Below are 20593 nucleotides of genomic sequence, written 5' to 3' on the forward strand. Positions count from 1 at the left end.
TTACAAGCAAAGGTGGAGAGGCCCTTTGCTACCAAAGTCTATAGAATAGCTGAGAACTGTTTACCGATACAGAGATCATTATGGTATCTTAAAAATTTTCCATCCATTGCCTCTCATGTTGGACATACATATCAGTTGTAGTCAGTAGAAACTCTTGTAAGAGATTCAGGCTCTAAAAGTGCTTTACTGAGTTTCAAGCCAACTCAGTCCCTTCTTTCTTTGAAACTGTGTTTGGGAGCTTGTTTGCTTTATATTTTCCTACAAGATCAAAAAACATAAGACAATAGGCAGAGCTGTGGGATATCATTGGATTTTGTTGAGATCTTTCCAGTCATAAGTCTCAGATATTCTTAAATACCTTCCCCCCCCCCCCCCCCCCCCCACGCTGCTATTGCATGAGGGACCCTTTCTAGCACTAATTTAACTTTCGCTGCCTCAAAAGGATAACACAATGGGTTTCATGTAATTGCTATGTTTCCCCATGCAGAAGTTGGTATGTGGATATAGACATGGCAAAAACTTCATTTCACTATCTTAGTAGTTTTTCTGGACTGCTGAACGAATTAAAGGGATGAAATCAGAAGCTGTTTTTATACTTGTATACCGTGTTCAGACTTACCCTATAAAAAAAATTTCCAGGATGTACTGTTTGCTTTTTGGTATTTATAAGGAACTGCTAGGTAAAGAAAAATCCAACAGAATAGATGAAACTTGAATTGGATGGTATGTATAAAGCAAAGCAGTGGAAGGTAAAAGGTTTCCTTTCCTCTTCCTCATGCAGTTCTCCACAATTTCTCTGAAAGCTTCAGCAAATACTCAGCCTCGGTGATTTACCTAGAGCTGGCTTTAGACAGTGTGGGTTATTAACACGTTATCAATAGATTGATACAAAATACTCAGTGAAATGAGAGCACGTTGCAATGTCCTAAAGCCTGGGTCAGCATAGCTTGTGCTGCCTAACAAAAAGACATTCTCCTGTATCTTGCCAAAAGCTACACCCACGAAGGTTCTACAGAAGTTCTTAGAAGTTGAACAACAGTATCAAGGACATGGAAGTGGTAGAAAATGGCATCTTCCTTTACATTTTAAAAAAAGTTAGGTGGTTGACACATGGACTGTGTCCTAAAGCTAACTATGATTAATTCAAGATGCCTGCAGACACACTAACGGCCTTTCCATATTTGTAAAAATAGGTGGCTCTCAAGAAAGCATGGAAACTTACAAGAACTGAGAAGGATAGTATAAATACACACTGTATTCCCCCATTCAAAGTTGAATTTTACATGGACATGGATGTATATACACTCCCTTCTTTTTACTAGCCAAGTCCTGGAGTTTCTTTCTTTGATAAACAATAGGGAAATTTTCTAGAAAAAAAACAGACAGAAGCTTTTGAGTTAGATCTGGAAGTTCCACTTATACAAAACTCTGAGAGTTTACTTTAGTGAGTTTTACTTACACAAGGCGTACACCACCCAGTGGCAGCTATACAGACTTTTTTTGTTAGATAACTTCGGAGACAGCACTGGTGGTGGTAGCAAAAAGAAACATTCATATTTTAACAAGCTCCCAGTAACAAAAAGCTAGAGAGTAAGAAGCATCCAGCAGAACTAAAACACTGAATGAATAGCCAGAAACATCTGTGTTTTGGGAGTAGCCTGCTGAGAGACCCCAATGGGATTTCTGCTCAAAGATAGATGGCAGAATGTAACCCTTCTGTAAACAACTGTAATTTTTGGAATCATTCTTCTGCTATTAAAAAAATCCCCAGTCTTTAGTAAGATCTAAAAATCTAGAGCATTTATTTTTCTATATCAGTTATCTACTTTCATAGGACTTGCCTGCCTTACAAGGGCAGAGACAGATCCAGCGGCTGCATTGTAATACAAAATGGGCCACAGAAAGCTTACAGTACAATTTAGTATGAACAGACTGAAGGAGTTCTTGCCCTCACTGACTTCTTGGAAGCAGGATATGTCCACTATGTGCTCTAAAGCATTTATCAGGTGATAGGGTAGGCTCTGAACCGATGGGAAAAATCTGCAAGCTCCCATTAAGTAGATATGGCAACACTCCAAAAGGGGGAATTCTCAAACATCACCTTGTCAGTCCAGCTGATCAAAAAATACCACAACTTGCATGTATTTGACTGCTGCTCACAGCACAAAGGAAAAGCACTGTTTGCAGCAAATGGAATACTTTTTGTGCAGTGCATTTTTGAGAGTTGCAAGGAGCAGGGCTTGTCACTGGAGAAATCATCAACTACAGTCATTTCTATTGGCTAATCTTACAAGAGCTATATCCTCATTATAACTTATTCCTGGCAAGAACACTTTTTTTAAAATTATTATTTTTAAGAAAAATATTTCCTAGCTGTATAACTCTTTCTGTAAGTGGTCAACATCACTGTATTCCAAAGAATTCTTTATAATGCAACCAACCTTTTAATTGCTCCCCAGCTCTACAAGAGGCTATGTTGAATTAAGGAAGAAGACTACTATTAAAATTATACTCTCATCAACGTAGGGAAAGATTTACCCTGATATTTGGATTACATCTAAAATTTTACTGATGCCAAATGAAGTTGAGTAATGCCTACTATGATTAACTGATGTGCTCACAGTGGGGGAGGATGATGCTCAGTCTTAGTTAACAAGCTATTGTAGTTTTTGTACAAGACACTTTCAGTATTAGTGTTCATTTTTGTTTCCTGTTCCTGCATAGTCATAGGCAGAATTAATATTTCCCACTGAAATTTGGGGAAAAAGAATTTACCAACATGAAGTACTTTTGTGAGCCAAAGTATTTGCAAGGTCAGTCATGTTCAGACTACTCATTAGGAAGCATGTAATTGTCAGATTAGTCACTGGAGACTTACTGTATCATAAGAATCAGATTAAGTTTTTAACGAATTTAAGAATAGCAGCAGATAAATATTTTAACAGTACTCTAGCTATCATAATACACACTTCTAATCTCCCCTGCAGCATAATTTTTAAGTGTTTTCAGACCACAGTATTTCCAGAAGAAATTGTTTGCTTCAACAAACAGTTTGCCAGCAATCAATACACTTCAGAAGTATCTTACAATTTATCCTAATGCTCCCTGTCCTAGTCATAGTTCCATAAGCCATAATGCAGGACCGAGCAATCCACAGCACAGGTACCAAAGACAGCATAAACCAGATCCAAATATCCCTGAACAGGCCCAGCAAAAAGTCAGGAGCCAAGAGCTGTCATGCATCGAGAATGACACCGTGTAGCTGTCACCTCCCACAGAGCTGGGAGCCTGGCCACTGCACCACTTCACTGAGAGGAAACTGTGGTGCTGACAGCACCACCTTGTCTTTCTAGTACACTCTGCCTCCTCAGTTTTGCAAAGTGACTGTCACCAAATTTAATCCCTATTTTGGGGAAGAATATAACCCGGCACTTTACAGTTCAGAGGTGGATGACCTTTGCCTTACAATATCAGAGTTTATATTTCAAAATAGCATTGATGATGATAATAATAAATCAACTTTGAAGTAATCTCACTGCAAAGCCTACGCCAAGAGTTTGACTCATCAGTCAATCAAAGCTCAGATGCAAATCTAGTGATTTTGGTTTCCTAAAAAGGGGTTTTCAATTCCCATTAGCACATCAAACCACTGACCTCAGACAGGTTAAACTGTTATGCTGATCTCCTTGCTATGGCCATAAGCTCTGGGTTCTCAGCCATAGTGTGACATTAGGGACACTGCTCAGTTGTGTAGTGTGGCAGTACCTCCTTTGCCAGGGTCAGAGCCAGTGTCCAGCTCCCAATTGCTCTCTTCCCTTTCCCATTTCATCTATTCTCTCTCCTTTCCTTGATCAGCCACTAATCATGTGGTGCATGCAGGGCATGGGTTCAACCCAGGCTCTTCAGCACTGGAGCTCACATGCCAGTTGCCAGTTGCTTCTCTGAAAGCCCCTGTTCTGCTCTACATGGCTTGTTGGCTCCACAAAATAAATCTTCAGAACAGGAATGTCTGCAGGGTTATAAGCTAGTGCATTATACACCTACTACATACGAAGTATTAAGAATAGCTGAGAGGGAAGAACTGAATCTCTCACCCAAATCTTTCATCAGTTGTAAAGTTCTTGTTTCTGACTCTCAGGTATGATACCATGAAATAGTGTATGAGTGGTGCACTACACAGACTCTCAGCTAAATACCTGCCTGTGCAGAGAAGTTATTTGTCCCTGAACAATTCTAGCAACTCTTAGCTTGACAATTTTACAAATGTCTAGAGATACACCAGCATATAAAGGTTCTAGACAAGATCCATAATATTTGGCTTGATGTTACACTTAAGAGTATCATCCTGTGGCTGATACAGGGCAAGTATTCAGAACTAAGGGGTGCTCCAATCAATTACCAAAACTGATTTTCGAGCTTTACTGATAATAAAAGAGCTGGTGTGAACCAGCTGGCAAAGCAAAGATACATCTTTCTAAGTACAGTGGATGCGTATTTTGATTCCCACTTGAAGTACTTTATTCTAAACTAAGAGGCAGAAAAGACATAAAGTACTAAACAGTTCTGGTTAAGGTCTTCCCATCCCCTGCCTCCTCTCCAAGCTGTCTTCATTCCTGTACACCCTTCTCAATTCTGCCAAGGAACAGAAGTACTGAAATACCCCTAGTAGGCCATTCCTGCCCAAGTAAATTCTGCAAGTCACATTAGGGAGCCTTCAAATCTCACATTAACTCCTATTAAAATAAATACAGGACTTTCTTACAGTTTGACCTGGGGTCCTGGGTTTGGGTACTCATTCAAGATGAAATAGCAGTTCATGTCTGCTTTCTCACTCACATCGTCTTAAGCTCTGGGTGCAACAGAAAATAGAAAGGCCAGGTTAGGAGTGTAGCAGCCAACAGCCCTTCTTTACTGAAGAAACCAAAATACCTCTAAGGAGACTGAAACATGGCTTACATGGTTTGGGGGCAGAATTTCCCTTTCATTTTTAAGCAAAATACCACAAACCTGTCAGTTTAGTGAATATGTGAATACAGCTCCAGCAGTCTAAAGATACCATTTCCAGACAGATACCTCCTCCCCATGCTTAGACCAATATGAAACAGAATGTTAATACAACTCCTTACACATAAGATCAGGAGGAACATAGAGCTTTAGTGAAAGTTTAGATATGCTGTGAGGGGAATGATGGATTAAATCAGTCCATAAATTACTGAATTTCTTGCTGTGTATTAAAATGGAAATGAATGGTTTCAAGAATTTTGAGCAGTTCTGAAACGCAACATCAAATAGCCTATGTCTTCATTTTTGCTGTGTCTGATGGTAAGCACATCAGTAACTCCCAGTTGTAAAGCCTTTGTCCCAGTTTAACCAATTGATTAAATATTTAAGAACTGTAGTATGGTTCTCTGATATCAGTCTGCACTGTAAACTGCACAGAACTTACATATATTGAAGTTACTACATGTAGTTATTAGATGATGTTGTACCTAACTGCTCTCAACATTATTACAAAATAGTAAACCAGAACTAAATAAATTCTACACTTGGAGATATAGTTACACTAAAATATTGTAATTCAGAAGTCAAGAGACAAATTTAAATAATGTGTCTCTGTAAAATGCTTCTGGGTCTTTCACTACTACCTCACTCTTAGTACTTTCCGTTTTCTCTGTACATACAGAATCATAGAATTATTTGGGTTGGAAGAGACCTTAAGGATTGTCCAACCCCCCTGGAATCTTGCAACTGACTCTCAACTTCTTGACTTGAAATGTGACAACAGAAAAAATCATTATAGTTGTTACTATTATTATCATCATCATTATTAAAGTTGACATAAATTCTGTTCAGGACAAATCCACTGTCCCAATCCATTTTCAATGAAGAGTATGTAAGGAATCCAGGAGTATCACACTGGTTATAAACCTTGTGTTTTCCTTCCTCAAGGCTTTTGGAGACAAAGAATTCATGTTAGCAGCCCATTACCCATGTCTTGACAACCTGTAATCACCTCCTCCAACTACAACTCCTTAATCTTCTGCTTTCCTTCTCTCTACCTTTGTATCAAGTCTTGAACCTTTGATGCAAAGGTTTCATCCTAATTGTGCAGATCTTATATACTGGTGCAAAGTCAGAATGGTTTCAAATTAAAGGCTTTATCGACATTCAAAACTTGATTTCCTGAAGATGGATATCTGAGTCCTTCAGGAAATCAGCACTGAAAGTGACTAGATCCCCAGTACTGATGAATAATTCCTGTTCTCATGGAAATTTTGGGGAAAGGAGGTGGGAGGAATGGAAGGAAAACAGTTAATTTTCTTGCCTTGTGACGTATTCTTCAAGAAAGCCATAGGAAAGAACCTCTAGACTACTTATCAAAACCATCCTTTGTTTTATTTTCACTCTTCCTTCTCCTTTCCCCTATTCTCTATTCAAACAAGTTTTGCAATCTTTCCTGAAGCATGACAAAGGTGACAGTACAGAATAGCAATTTGGGAACCAGGGTCTATCATTCAGAAGCAGAAAATGCCAGCAGGAAGACCTGGCTGCGTAAGTCACATCCTTCTCTACACTCATATTCATCCAAAGCACACTACCAACTGTCCAGACAGAATTGTGTGATAACATATTGCTAAGCAAAATTCAGGCAGGATTGGGCAGGCAGTTGTCTGCTGCCAGTCCATAAATGTTTTTTTTATGACAAGCATTCTGACTGCTGGTATGTAGTAAGACAAGCTGCCCTTATTATACAATAAGTCTTTTTATAGAAGACAGTAATTTTTCCAGTGCTCCTACTCCTTAAGGCTTTATGAACACAACCACTCACTTCCAAAAGCACAAGTGATTGCAGAAGCTGTGTTCTTAATGTAAGTATTAACTGATATCTACAGTTTGGCTATTAGAATGGTCTAAGAATATATGCTAAGTGTCCAAAATAGGATCCAACCCTCCCAGGCTGGTGGTATTAGACTACACAAACATAAAGCCTTTCTTGGAATGCTTTGTTTTAAACTGCTTCCCTAGAACAAGCCCAGCATCAGAAGAGCAGTACTGGTTTGATCCCACCCCACTGAAGTACACAGGAATTGTGATTTCAACAGCAGAAGACTATTACTCTTTTGCAGTCTTTATTTCAGAGCTGGAGAAAGTTATTGCATGATTTCCAAGCACTGGGTGTCCTGTCTTGCTACAGCACTCTTGCTAGTTTGAGAAACAGCTTTTGTGGCATTGATGTAGGGGAAGGATTGAGGCTGGGCAATTGCACAGCATTCATCTTTACTGAAGACTGCAGGACTGTGGGAATGAGCTGTTTTTCTGGTCCAACAGCAGCATGGAAGAACGAACCCTCAGCAATTGCTTCGCTGACCATCCAAATCAGTGTTTCCTTGGGCCTGGTGTATGTACTGAAAAAAATGGCTGAGTATTGTGCTTTTTTTTTTTTTTTTTTTTTTTTTTGCTAGCTATTTTTAATTTATTCTGCACCTCCTGAAGTATGTGGGTATGTGTGTACAGCACTTTTCTCTTCACTGGTATTTTCATTTCTATTTTTCTCTTCTGTAATGAAAGACCTCTTGCAATGTCTTTCCTGAAGCATGCCAAAGGTGACAGCACGTTACTTGCCCTTACGATCCATATCTCGAGGGAAAGTATGATACTGGTTCCAGCCAAAGTCCAGTTAAATAGAAAAAGGGGAAGAGGCTGGACTTTTTCTGGCACAGCACTACTAGGGAGTAGAATAACGGGAAGCGTTTTTCAGACCACAAGGTGGAGCAGTAGATCCTCACAGGTCTTGGGAGATCCCAACCTGATAATTAATGTCACAACATTTACAGGAAAAAAAAATAATATGGAATTTTAGGGTGGCTCATCACCACCCTCTTTAAATACAGAGCCCAGTAATAACAAAGATCGTTCCCAAGAAGACCATTCTTGGATTTCCCACTTTATTTTATTTATTAGGATATTGTAGGAGTGGCAGCTTTTAGCGGTGCCTAATTCACGTGTAGGACCTCACTTATCACCATAGCCACAATGACAGCAAGGACACAATCCATTGATAACGAGATGTTACCCCTGAACACACCTTTTTTTAAGAGAGTGCAACAATAAAACGGAGATACAGTCTTTTTCCCCCAAGGATTGATACAGGAGGAAACAATTTCTCAAATCCTAAATTTAGAAGGTGCTCCAAATACCCTCAGAAGATTTGCCTTTAGAAAAAAACCAAACTCCACACAGACTCTCATGGGTATATTCTACAATTGAAAGATTTCTTTTCTCTTCTTCAATGTTAATGTAACCCACATTTCAGGAGGTCTCAGCACCTTTCCTTCTTGGCAGCGGAATCCTTATTTCACAACACAGTAATTTCACAATTAAGTATATTGGACTTACTATGATATTAGAAAGTTCAAGGCCGAAAGTTACCAAAACACCAAGTTCACAGCTTAGAAGCCACTCTCAAAAGTACGTTTGGTACATGACTCTTCATCAGCATGCAGGGCTGTATCTGCCTACTGATGTGCAGTAAGACTGATGCTTGAAGAAAGCTCACAAGCTCATGCCCTCAAACTGAGGGGAGATTAGAGCTGTACACAGGCATCTTAGTTCTACAGTTTATCACAAAACTAAGGAATAGCTTGTGCTGTGCAGTCTCCTTTCAGAAGAGAAATTCAGATGTGTAAATGAGACTATGAGACAGGCGAGATCAAAGACAGTCCAGGACTTTGTTTGGGGGAAGAGTTTGATCATTTGCTTCTTTTCTGGAGTTTGTTTCTCATGTATGTATGGCTCTACAGCCTTAGTTAAAATCAATAGATTCGTAAACCACATGGGAGAAATCCTGACCCAGCTGAAGTCAATGGGTGATTTTTTTCCATTGACGTCACCAGAGCCAGGATTTAAACCCAAATAACAGACATCTCTCTCTTAAGGACTTCTAAGACAGAATTTCTAGACTAAGAATTATGAGAGAAGAAAAACAGAGTAAAGTAATAAAAAACCTGTTCAGACTGAACTGATATAGAAGACTTCCACTGAGTAGTAACTGATCTTCACTCAGTACAATAGCTCAGTACTTTACCTAATAAGCAAACTGTTAGGATCACATAGATGATGGTCATTATTACAAAAAATAGATTTACTCTCTGAGAGTTAGACTATGACCTCAGCATTCTCCTATGTCGGGCTCAAGCAGTAAAAAAAAGTACTATTTTAAGAAGTGCCTTTTACTCTCACAGTTTCATAGGGACAAATTATTAGGCAAGAATCTCTTTCTAGCTTTCAAAGCTGAAGAGAAAAGCTGGAAAAGTACAAAGTAAATTCAAAACTAAAAGAAAGCAGACAAATAAAAGGATTTTAGTAGAAGATCATACATTTTAAAGTATTCTGGGGCCTACTTCATGGTTTTTGAACTTTTGAAATTGGTGGTTAAAGGAATACAGTTGGCATAAGTTACTCTCTTAACTCTACCCTAAAACAAAGAGGCAGATACCAGTTACCAGGCTCTTCCTAAACAGCCAGTTAATCCTCTATTGACTCATACAGAAGCTGATGACAAAATCACTGTCTCTAACCCTGAATTAAGAGATTTTGATATCTTCAAGATCACTTATATTTTTCTTTCTAAATACTGTTTTACAGTCATGATGTATTAATGATGTTTAAAGCTATTTAGAAATAACAAAAAAATCTCCACTGTGCGACAAGCTGAAAACACCAGACTCAGCCACACTGATTTATCACAAGGTCTGAGTAATCAGTGAACAAAACTGCCCCGCAATCTGCCCAAGCAAAAGTTTGCACTGTGATGAAACAAGAAGGATTTTGCTTCAAGCTGTTAATGGGCCTCTGCTTCATCTTGGCAGGGAGCTATGATGGGCCCTGGGGTAATTTTCACATTCTTCCATGGAATTTCAAGCTAGGAGGCCTGTGCAGAATGGCAGTGACAAAGCACGTACTGGACAGCTTGGACTGAGGGGACAATTACATTGCTTGAAGCCTATTAGGAAAACAGTCCACTAAGAACAAACATGAGGCTCAAGTTGCAAACTTAAATAAAAACTTTTGTCTTGTCAATTCCCACAGAAGAAGCTGAGTAGTTGGAGAACAGAAAGAAGGGTGTTACTAGCTGGTACAGGTAGATTTGTGCAGCACTGTGATTTCATACTGGTATAAATGAGACTCAGTTTACCCTTTCAAGCAAAATTATGTCGAGAAAGTTCTTACTGTCCTCCTGCTGCAGAAGTTTCACTTTGTGTTCATGATGCCCAAATTCTCAGAGACCCCACCTAATGGCTGGCACACAGAATATTACCACCACTATCCTGTGCCAAATACAGATTTTTTCCAAAAGGAAAAGTTTTCAGTGAAGAATGCTGTGACAGTTTTTGGGAAATGCTTGTGTTCAGTGCTAACAGAAAGGTGCAAAGTAAAGAAGCCACACTCACTTGGAAACTACCCTTGCCCAGACCTTCCAAAACATTAGCACAACCCAAGAATAGCTATAATCTTTGATAAGAGTACAGGATTTTCAATTTTTCTAGGCAATTATGCAAATAGTAGCCATGACTGTAATGGTAAATTTGCCAATATCACTGTTAATAGCACCACACACAGCCATTAAAGTTTACAAATAAATTATTATGATGCAACATTTGTCTTCTATAAGAAAATATTCTTTATGGCTAGATAGCATACTATTAGCTTCAAAATATGTCTGATATCTATACTTTGTAATTTAGAAAGCATGTCTAAAAAATATCAGAAAATTGCACATAAAGAGTACTTCCCATCAGTATTGACAGAAAACATAGGTGGGTTGTAAGAAAACATGGAGAATGGCTCTATAGGGTATGTAACTGCTTGCCTTCTGCTTTAAAGCCCTGTTTAAGCCTGCATTATATGCAGTTTACAGTACAGTTACTCTACTTCCTTTAGTGGCATCAGAAAGAACATTCATCCTGAAGACTTCATTTACAACAACGGGGAGTAAAGGTTAGATTGACTAGAATTCTTATAAATAGGAACTTTGACTGTCTCACACTTCTGTAATAGAAATAACCCTTTACTGAGAGGAAGAATTTAGGGGATTCCGTTAGTTAAGGGTTTGTAAAGATTAAGATTGTACAGAAAGTATTACACTATTAAAAATAAATCTCTAATAAAGACTGGAAGGAAAAGGCATCTTTTGCTTTAGTCATTGAGTCAAAAAATTGAAGTTACAACTTAGAATGGGATTAACCACCAAATGCTAAGGCAAGTTTTAAGAGTACCACAGACTGCTGTACTTGATTCTTCTCTGCAGAATTTCAAGGCATTTACCTCCTATGGGTTTGTACATTAATCCTCTTGAAAGCTGCTTGGCACTTGTCTGGAGCTGATTTAAGATGTCTTGGGCACTTTGTTGTACCCTGGCACAGTTATGAATCTCATGCTGCCTAAAATGGGTACTGCATCCTCCCCAGAGGGTGCTTAACTTGGAGGCTGGAGGCTGGTTTTTATTTTGACAACGTGAAAAAGAAAAGCAGTCTTTAAGAGAAACACCCTCCTTCCGAGATTGCTGAGAACCAGGAATTGCCCTGTTACATGGACAGCACAAAGCACATTTCACATACCCTGCCTTGCTGTGTAGCTACTGCTGTGGCTCTGATTAGCTCTGCCAGGGCAGTTCTACCGCCCCCAACACAGGGGGCATGGCTGGGAGGGGAATTTCCTTGTGTACAGTGGTACAATGTGCAAGGACACTGAGCAGCTCCCACAGGGACAATCCTGAAAATGTCAGAGAGAGTAGAAAGCAAGGACTAATACTGCCTAAATGAGGAGCTAACCTCCAGAGGATTCATCCCAGACTCTTTGCTATGCAGGTAGAAAAACATTTCAGGGATATAAATTTGGCATTCCTGATGCATCAAATGCACAGCTCAGAAAGTGGACACCATAATTTAATTTAGGTACCAAAAGTGTCTACACAGCTCTTCAACATGCCAACGTATGAATGTGCTACACCAAGAAATACCTGTAGGGTGGCAATTTCAGACAGAAATGCAGGTATCACTATTGCACTGTAATTAATTAGTTTGGTTCACTCAGTCTCTACAGATTATAAAAAGAAGGCTGAAACAATTCAAAAACAAAGCACAAACAAAAGAATCCAAAACAAAACAACACCAAAACCAACCAAACAAACAAAAAAAAAACCCCAAAACAAAACAACCAAATAGCAAAAGATCTGTCTAGTATCTTCCAATCAAGTTTGTAGGTTTTTCTGTCTGAAACTCTGGTCTATGTTAGACAGCAAGTTAGATCAAAGTATCTAACAAGCCATTCTGGCATCAAAGTCAGATTAATCCATGAATTTTGAAAACATTCATTTTAGTTCATGGCTGTCTAAGGGGAAAAAAAGCCCAACACAAATGAACATACAAGTTTTCTGAGAAGATGAGAAAACTGTGACTAACAGTCTGTATCTGAACCAAAGTAGAATTGTAGTTGCCAAAATCTCCCTGGCACCAAGTCTCCCTACATTTAAGAGACAGCTAAGCTGATGAAGTAGTATTTCCTTTCATGTACATGATGATGTTCTGTATATCACAGAAAATATCTTTTCAGTACTTAATGGTTCAAGGAAAACTTACCATGTGAGGTTATGCTGTTATGGATCTAGTGCTGGAATCTAGGAAAACCTGCTTATCTTGATCCACAAGTTTACAGAAAATACCGTCTGATATCTTCATTCAAAAGTATTTTTAGCCATGGACGTTCTGCCACCAGTAAATCAGGGTACATTTTGACAGGCACCTTGCTCTTGTACATCTGAAGTACAGCCTACACCTTACATGGGTGGTTTTGTTGATATGCAATTGCAGGTGAATATAGCCTTGTGTCACCCCTAATAATTGCAAGGTTGGGGAAAAAACACGAATAGAACATTCCTATTTATAAAACACTAGTATAGTATTTTTCCCTCTTAATTTAATATCTCTTAAGCTTCCAGTCATGTCTGTTGTGAAGCAGCAGTGTTCTCCAGGGAGGCATCTGCATGCTGACCCAGCAGTCCAGTACTATACATCTCCCCTGACTGGACCCTCTGAAGAGTTTGTGAACTAGAAAGTTTGCTGGTTTGCTCCCAACAGCGTTATCTGTCCAGGAAAGGATACTACCACTCCTACAACCCCTGTCCTATTGAACATAGCAATAGGGATGGCATAAATAACAACAGTCTACAAGCTGTCTCCACAGTCCTGCTCACTTTCTCTCTCATTTCTTGTTTAAACCAGCCAGCTAGTTAAAACAGAAAAAGGCACAAAATCAAGCCAGTGGATTTGGGCAGGAATGTTAGCAGCTAGGCTTTCATATTGTTACAAACTCCCATGTATTTACTTACCCATCTACAGATAAAACTCTCCTTGTTGCATTGATCTAGAAACAAAAGATCCAACTCCAATAGCATCTCTGCTATAGAAGCACAAGGTTAAAAGTTATCACTGCAACCTGTAAAGCAGATTTTTTGGACTTTCTATGGCCACACTCATTGCAAATGATGGGAATTGTTCTTTTCCTAAGCCACCCACAGTGAGTGTGGCGAAGGTCAGCAGCAGGAAACCCCTGCAAAACTCCAGAGCTCCTCACTGCCATACTGTCCATCTTGAATCAACCTGATTTATATTCTCTCAAACCCACCATGTCTCTTCATTTATTCTTTAATTTCCTATCAAACAACACAGGCCAGAGTCCTGTTCTTGTATGTGCCTGCAATTATCTTTAAACTACACATTGTTGCGAATGTGATCGTTTCATTAATTTATGTAAATAGGACCTTGGCCAATGACTTGGCTGTTATTTGTGAATGAATCATTCTGCTCTGAGTGGCTGGATATATTTAACTCTCATTAATTTGTTCAAAATAGCTACTAATGGGTTTCTTTAGCTCATGATTCTTGTAACAAAAGGCAAAAGGATGATTGGATTTGCACGGGGAGGGCCTAGGTAACCCTTTCTGTTACTATCCAGTGACCAGCTTATAAATACACTGCACTTCAAGTTACTTCAAGTGATTTTAAGGCAGTAGCAGGTTAACAGCTCAAGACAAAAAATGCAGGCTTCAGTTGGCCTCAGCCAGCGGCACTGAACCATTTCTGGAAACTATTTGTTTTCACTTTCTTTTGAGTGAAAGGAATGCTGTTAAAATTGCAATTCTGAAAAAACTGAAGGCTGTGAGACCAAATTGAGAGTAGTAATATAAATAGGTTCAAATCTAGCAACAGTTTGTTAGAGGGAGTAGCTAAATATAAAGGCTTCAAGAGAAACATGCCACTCATCATGGTATAGATCCACTGGTTTTATGATTCAGAAATACTTTCCATCAAAAAATGTTGCATACTTGGAAGATTTTATTGTATACTTGGAGAATTTTATATGTGTAAAGTACTGCTGAAGTTTTTATAGTATGTCATGCGATCTGTTTTGCAGAAAAATGTTATTTTTGACAACTATACTCTCTTACTAGCTGGGCTCAACATCATCATATAGCTGCTGTTAACATCATCATCATCTTGTCTTTGACCTGAGGTTACATCATTCTCCTTTGTAGCGCTGACTTCTCTTTGCTGTACCACCCAGACCCTTCTTGCTTTTAATCTCAGGTCAGTAAGGTCTTAGTGTTTCACCCCATCTTCCCAGGCATCAGCAGCAGGCTTTCAAGGCCTTCAGAGGTGCCCTTGGAGGCTGTGCAAGCTTGGTGGGCTGTTTGCTGAAAAGCCAGATAACATTCATGCACTAGAAACACCTGCCTTCCCAATTACTTAGTTTTCTACCCACGGTGATCTCATACAATCTGGATTTCAAGATTTCAGAGCTAGTGATTTTGTTTTTCATTCACAAGAGTCTGCAGAGATTAGACTTTCCACCCATTTTCCTTGTTGTCCAAGCAAATGTACTACATTCTACCAGCTGTTTGTTGATATTGTTTGGAGTACTATTTTTTTTGTATATGGAAAAAAAGCAGTGTTGATCAATGTTAGTAGAGCTATCCACTTGTATTTCAGTTCACCAACTGGGAGATCTCTGCTTTTAGACTTTTCCTGCACAAATACTGGAAACACTCCTGTTGGAAAATATACTGCAATATTTGCTCAAAGTTTGTTGTTTTAGCAGACACCCCTGCCAATATAACATTTTGACTAGAAATAACCATGGTAACAAATGCAGAAGGCTAACAAGCACAAAGAGTTCAAAATTGTTTCAACTACCCCTGTCCTGGCCTACTTCTTGTATGTGCATCAAAAATCCTTTTAGGATAACCACAGCTGTTTAAATTATCTTTTTTCAACCATTAGTAAATTAATGCTTCTTTCTTTCTGCGATTTAAAAGCGAGATGAGACCTCCCAGTAGGATTGAGAAGAATATTTAGAGCTTTTGCTTCCCACCCCTTAGGATGCTGGGAATGCTGACAAAGAAAGGAAACACTCTGTGTGGATTCTAGTATACCAAAATTAAGAAATTGTTTTGGCACAGAACACAGGAATGCAAAGTCTGTCTTGTATTTTTACATTAAATTAATTAAATGTAATAGTTTTTAAAAAGAATTCTGTGTAAGTTTCCACTTGAAGTTTCACACAGATGGTTCTTGTAGAAGATGAGGGTTTGACCTAACCTAGTTTTGCATAAGACATAAGGCTGTCTTAACCCCATATTTGCACTGGTACCTTAAAGGGACATGTGTGGATCCTGTGAAACCTGATAGGAGAGAGATGTAGCAGCTCACAGCAGTCTAAGGCCAACCTGTGGCTTTTGAGCTGCATGTGACTCAGTAGAGAGTCAAGCCTGGCTCTTGTGCCAGAGCTGTATTACAGATGTTAATTGCTTCAGACTCTTAGCTGTAGAAGGAAATCGGGAGCCATTAGGGATTGCTGAAACTAGTGTTGCCTTGTGGGATGCAGCTGTGTGCTCACACCGGGGGGGAGTGGAATCCCCTCGAGTGCTATCGGCGTGTTACTGCCAAAGCGGCGATCGCACAGATTGCGTTCCCTCAGCGAGCTGAGGTAGGGAGATTTTCTGGCAAGCTTGTCTGAAGTGTTAGCCAAGCTCTGCTTCCTAAGAGTTCAGCTGTCTGGCCTATCCAAATCTGACATTGGATTCAAGCAATTAAAGCACTGCAGTTTCTGTGGCCAGAGGCACAGGCAGGAGGGACACAGCTGACACCATGCCACCCTTCCTAACACACTCTGACTTCCTGTACTGGGTAGGCATTAACAGCAAGTGCTCCTGCAGAGAAGTCTGGTCTGATGCTTCAATTCACACCATTGGATCTAAAGCAAGAGGCCCACCACGACTGCTTTGCCTCTTCCCTAGCCCGAAGGATGCTCACACAATACTGGACAGTAAGAAGTCTTCTGAACAACACCTCTTGTTCATAGGACACAGTTCCAAAACAGCCCAATGATGGAGACCCTGTGACACTGGTTAGCTCTCACACACAAGCTGTTCACAAGAATTTGCAGACTATTCTATTCTATATCTACTTCATGTGAAAATCTGAATGATACTTTGACCATCATTTATTTTTCTTTGAGGGGGCCTTGATCCCAGAAAGGGTTGAGTGAACACTATGAAAACGGATTCTGGATATTGCCAAGGAAAATAAGAGCAAATATAAAGATACTTACAAAAATACCTGACTTTTTGTTATTTTTGACCTAACCAGAAGCTGCTAAACAAGAAGTTTCTAGAAGACTCCAAAACATTAAGTCAAATTAATATGACTAAGCACCCTTACTTTGGTATTTATTTCAATTTCAAAATACTTCAATCACTTCGCACCTGAAAAGTAACCCAGCTATGAAGCCCTGCCATACTGTGTAACTGCTCTTTGATGAAAATTACACCACACCTTATTAATCCCTTGCGGGGGCAGGGCGGGGGAAGAAAAAAAAGAAAGAAACCTCCTTTAACTAAAGCCTGGAATGACTCGCAGCCAAACAGATGACACTTAAGCAAGTATGCCTAAGTACAGTGCACTTCACAGTTCATCTTGGTATTAGTCATACATAAAAACTGCGTATTTTAAACTAGCATTTAATACATATGTCCACTACATATCCCCAGGATTAATCTTCTCAAATAAAAATTTCCCTGAATAGGCATCATGTTTTCCACAGTCTCATGACATTAATCAAACATCACTCCATACCTCCCAAATACAAGCCAGGTTTGTGAGTCAGCTCCATACACTGTAATATGATCAAAGCAAGACAAGTATGGCACTTCAAAAGCTCACTTGCAGGAAATCTGACAGGAAAACCACCTAAAATAATTTTTCCAGATACTAGATAAAGTGAAAGCAATATGTAGTATCCCAGACTGATTTTGCTGAGTATGTTGCAACATTGAACAAAGCTCAGAATTGCAGGGTATCAAGTATCTGTTGACTACAAATTTTTTTTCTGTACAGTATTCAAACATACAACAGTTCAACATGACAATCATAGAAAACAGATTACAAACAACACTAAAATATTACCAAAAATGTATCAGTGATACTCTAGTAGCTTATGCAAATGCAGGTTGCATTTACGTTACACTCCATCATGAAGAAAATTCTTGCCCCCAAAGTGATAAAATCAATATATTTCAATTTTTAGTATGCATTCTCAAAGCTATTATTCTTAGCTATTATTTCTTTCTATTGATATACCTTGTCTCTGTTTCATTGCAAGGTTTCAACTTTCAAATGACTAAACTTACTACTGAATGCTGAATACATTGTCCTTACCATTATGTTACAGCACGTTACTTTTAGAAGTAGATTGGTGGTATGACTAAGAGAGCAGAGTTTGTTTTTCCATTCTATTCTCCAGTATATAGTCAAAATTCCCTTTCTGAGCAGTTTTGCTAGGCACCTTACACCAGTAATATCTGTGAAAAGCAAGCTCAAAAGGTAAAGGAACAACTATTCAGACTTTTAAAAGCACAACAATAGTTTCAAACATACTTTTTAAATATGCACTTCATTCTGCTTACTGGCATGTTTTAGAAAGCTACAGTCATGCTTTCAGCTTTTTACCTTCTGTGAGTGTATAAATTTAGGAGCCATGTAAACTTGCTTCCTTTTACAAAGGAAGTTTTCAAATTTACTAAACCAGCACAACAGATTTTAAAGGTTTGCAAAAGTTTGTACTGCTTGCTATTGGGAGAAATAGACAAACTGCTGTTGTTTTTCCTTTGCTGAAAAATTGAACCATGATATTCACAATCTAGTTTCCTTTCCATAGGTAACTCCTAGGGACATTAGTCAGTTATTCAGGGTATGTAATTACTCTGTCAGCTCTCTAGTTATTAAACCAATCCAATAATGGTTTTAATACAGGCAAGTTTCATATTAATTGAACTGTTCTTGACCAAGCAAGCTACACAATATAATAAAAGCTACTCTTTGCATGTACCACAAAGCAGAGAACTGACAGAGTACACTGTTATTAAACGTGACACCAGCTATAATTGCTTTACAGTATCACATGTAGCCAAGCACTGGGACAATCTTCTTTCTGTGACCAGGATCATGTAAAATAACTAAGAAATTTACAGATAGTTTCTACATTAGATGATCCTTTTGTATTTCAGCTGGCAATACTTTCTATGCTATAGTAGCTGACACACCAAGATTTTTCCAAAGGCAACAGTTTCTCAGTGACAGTAAAAACTCACAGGAGAATGCTAAGCCTTGTGAAGTGATGCATTCCAGGAAAGTGTCAGCAAGCCCAGCACTGTCCTGCTGCAATATCAAGATGCTGTACTTGGGCCTAGCAGGAACCTCCACATCCTCCACAGGATGGAACCTCCACATGAGCATCAATAGGTTGGAAAGGGGTGTGTTGTCTGACCCATTTCATAGGAATATGAGAATTTATTATAGCAAAATCCAAAATAGGTCATGGATGCCCAAATTCTATATAATTAACCAGTAGTAATTAATTTTCAAGCCAGCAGTTCCTGCAGACACTTCAAACAGTGGTTTAAGCTGCAATTACAGGATCTCACATTTTTTTCATCTGTTACTGGTTCCATGCTCCCTTCTGAACATAATACACTAAAAAAAAACTTAACAAAATTTTTGATAGTCCCTTTCCCTTTCAGCTATGCAAGTGTGTTCAGCATCTTTTCTTCTTCAGTTAGCAATTAATTTGCAGGGATACAATTTTTTTCTCTTTAAAGCCAAAAAGCAGAGGGGAAGCATTAGGGGGAAATAGGAGTTATGGCCTACAGCTTTTTTCATGGATTCCAGCTCTGAGACCTTTAAAAAATACAGACAAGGAATGAGAAAACAGGGGTTACTCCTTCCTGATATTTTCTTGCTATTTCCCAAAAGCAGTGGTTTTGTCTTTAGCCAGTAAAAGTAAGCAACAGAGAAATAAAAATGCAGCAAATACAAAGACTATACTGTCTACTTACTGTCTTTCCAGGTGCTTTTCTTATTCCCTACATCCTCTTCTTAATCATTGCTGGAATGCCCCTGTTCTATATGGAATTAGCACTGGGACAATATAACCGAGAAGGGGCTGCCACTGTGTGGAAAATCTGTCCAGTTTTCAAAGGTAAGTGTCCCTCTGCTCCCTTGAACAGCACCTGAGGGTGCCACACACGCGTGATCACAAACAATGTAAAGATCTCTCATCTTTCACAGACAACCTGGTACTTGGTGACCTTTCCCCAGCCCCTGAAGTCAGAAGTCTTTATGTTACCGCAGGTGAAGCACAAAATGGGAAAAGCCAAAGAAACACTCTTCAGGGTGATTGCAACAGAGGCCAATGAGCAGGAGCAGTTCAGCCCTGCCCTCCCTCTTCCCTGTGTACTGGAGTGGGAGGAACTGGGTATCTCTAGGTGGAGGGAGGGGTTTGCCAATCCAAACATTGGAAATACCAAATCCCACCCAGGTCAGTTCAGCCCTATCCTCCCATTGACTAAGATAATCACTACTCCATTCAGGGCATGGAGCTTTCTCTCTACAGAAGTCAACATACCACAGTGGCTACAACACTAAAATGGAGTTGTGAAGACTGTAGGTTTGGCCACTAAACTTGTAACATCACAGGAGTTTTCTGTGGTATCTCTGTACCTCAGTTTTCCTGCCTTCGATAAACTGGGAGCAATGATTCTGATAGTCTTTGTAAAGCATTTTTCAGATTTAGCAATGAAAAACACTTATTAAAATCTGAACATTATTACTATTGTGTGTTTTCCACTAGGATTAACTCTCCAGCATCCCTGAATAAAAGGCTGTGGAGTGTTGTTTGTGCACTGAGCTACAATCATTCTGCAAGGAAAAAAATAGGTTAGGTGCTTCAGGGTGCTTGGCTTTGATCAGGAAGTGATCAGTGTGTGAAAGAAGCCATATGTGTTCTGTACATGAAACAAGCATTTGTTAAGGAACCTCAAGAATTTTTTTAAGCATTCCTTGCCAGCAAAAAATATAAGTTCCTTTGTATGTATACCAGATTGTATCTAAAATCTTACGCAAAAGCCTTTTCAACACAGAGATATCTGAAATTAAACCAGGCAAGCTCAGCTGACCTTAGAACCTTAAAATTCAGATCA

General features: G+C 39.1%; 1 protein-coding gene across 1 annotated transcript in view; it reads left to right on the forward strand.

The window, feature by feature from the left end:
- The window catches only part of SLC6A2 (solute carrier family 6 member 2), a gene marked incomplete at both ends in the record, with an annotated part of 57591 nt that overhangs the window by 3811 nt on the left and 33187 nt on the right, over positions 1–20593 (forward strand). Inside the window, one exon of the mRNA XM_082290048.1 lies at positions 19462–19593. Within this exon, the coding sequence (XP_082146174.1) occupies positions 19462–19593 (132 nt within the window). The remainder of the gene's footprint in view (positions 1–19461; positions 19594–20593) is intronic.

This window comes from Coloeus monedula (assembly GCF_965178545.1).
Source record: "Coloeus monedula genome assembly, chromosome: 13".
Classification (NCBI taxonomy): Eukaryota; Metazoa; Chordata; class Aves; order Passeriformes; family Corvidae; genus Coloeus; species Coloeus monedula.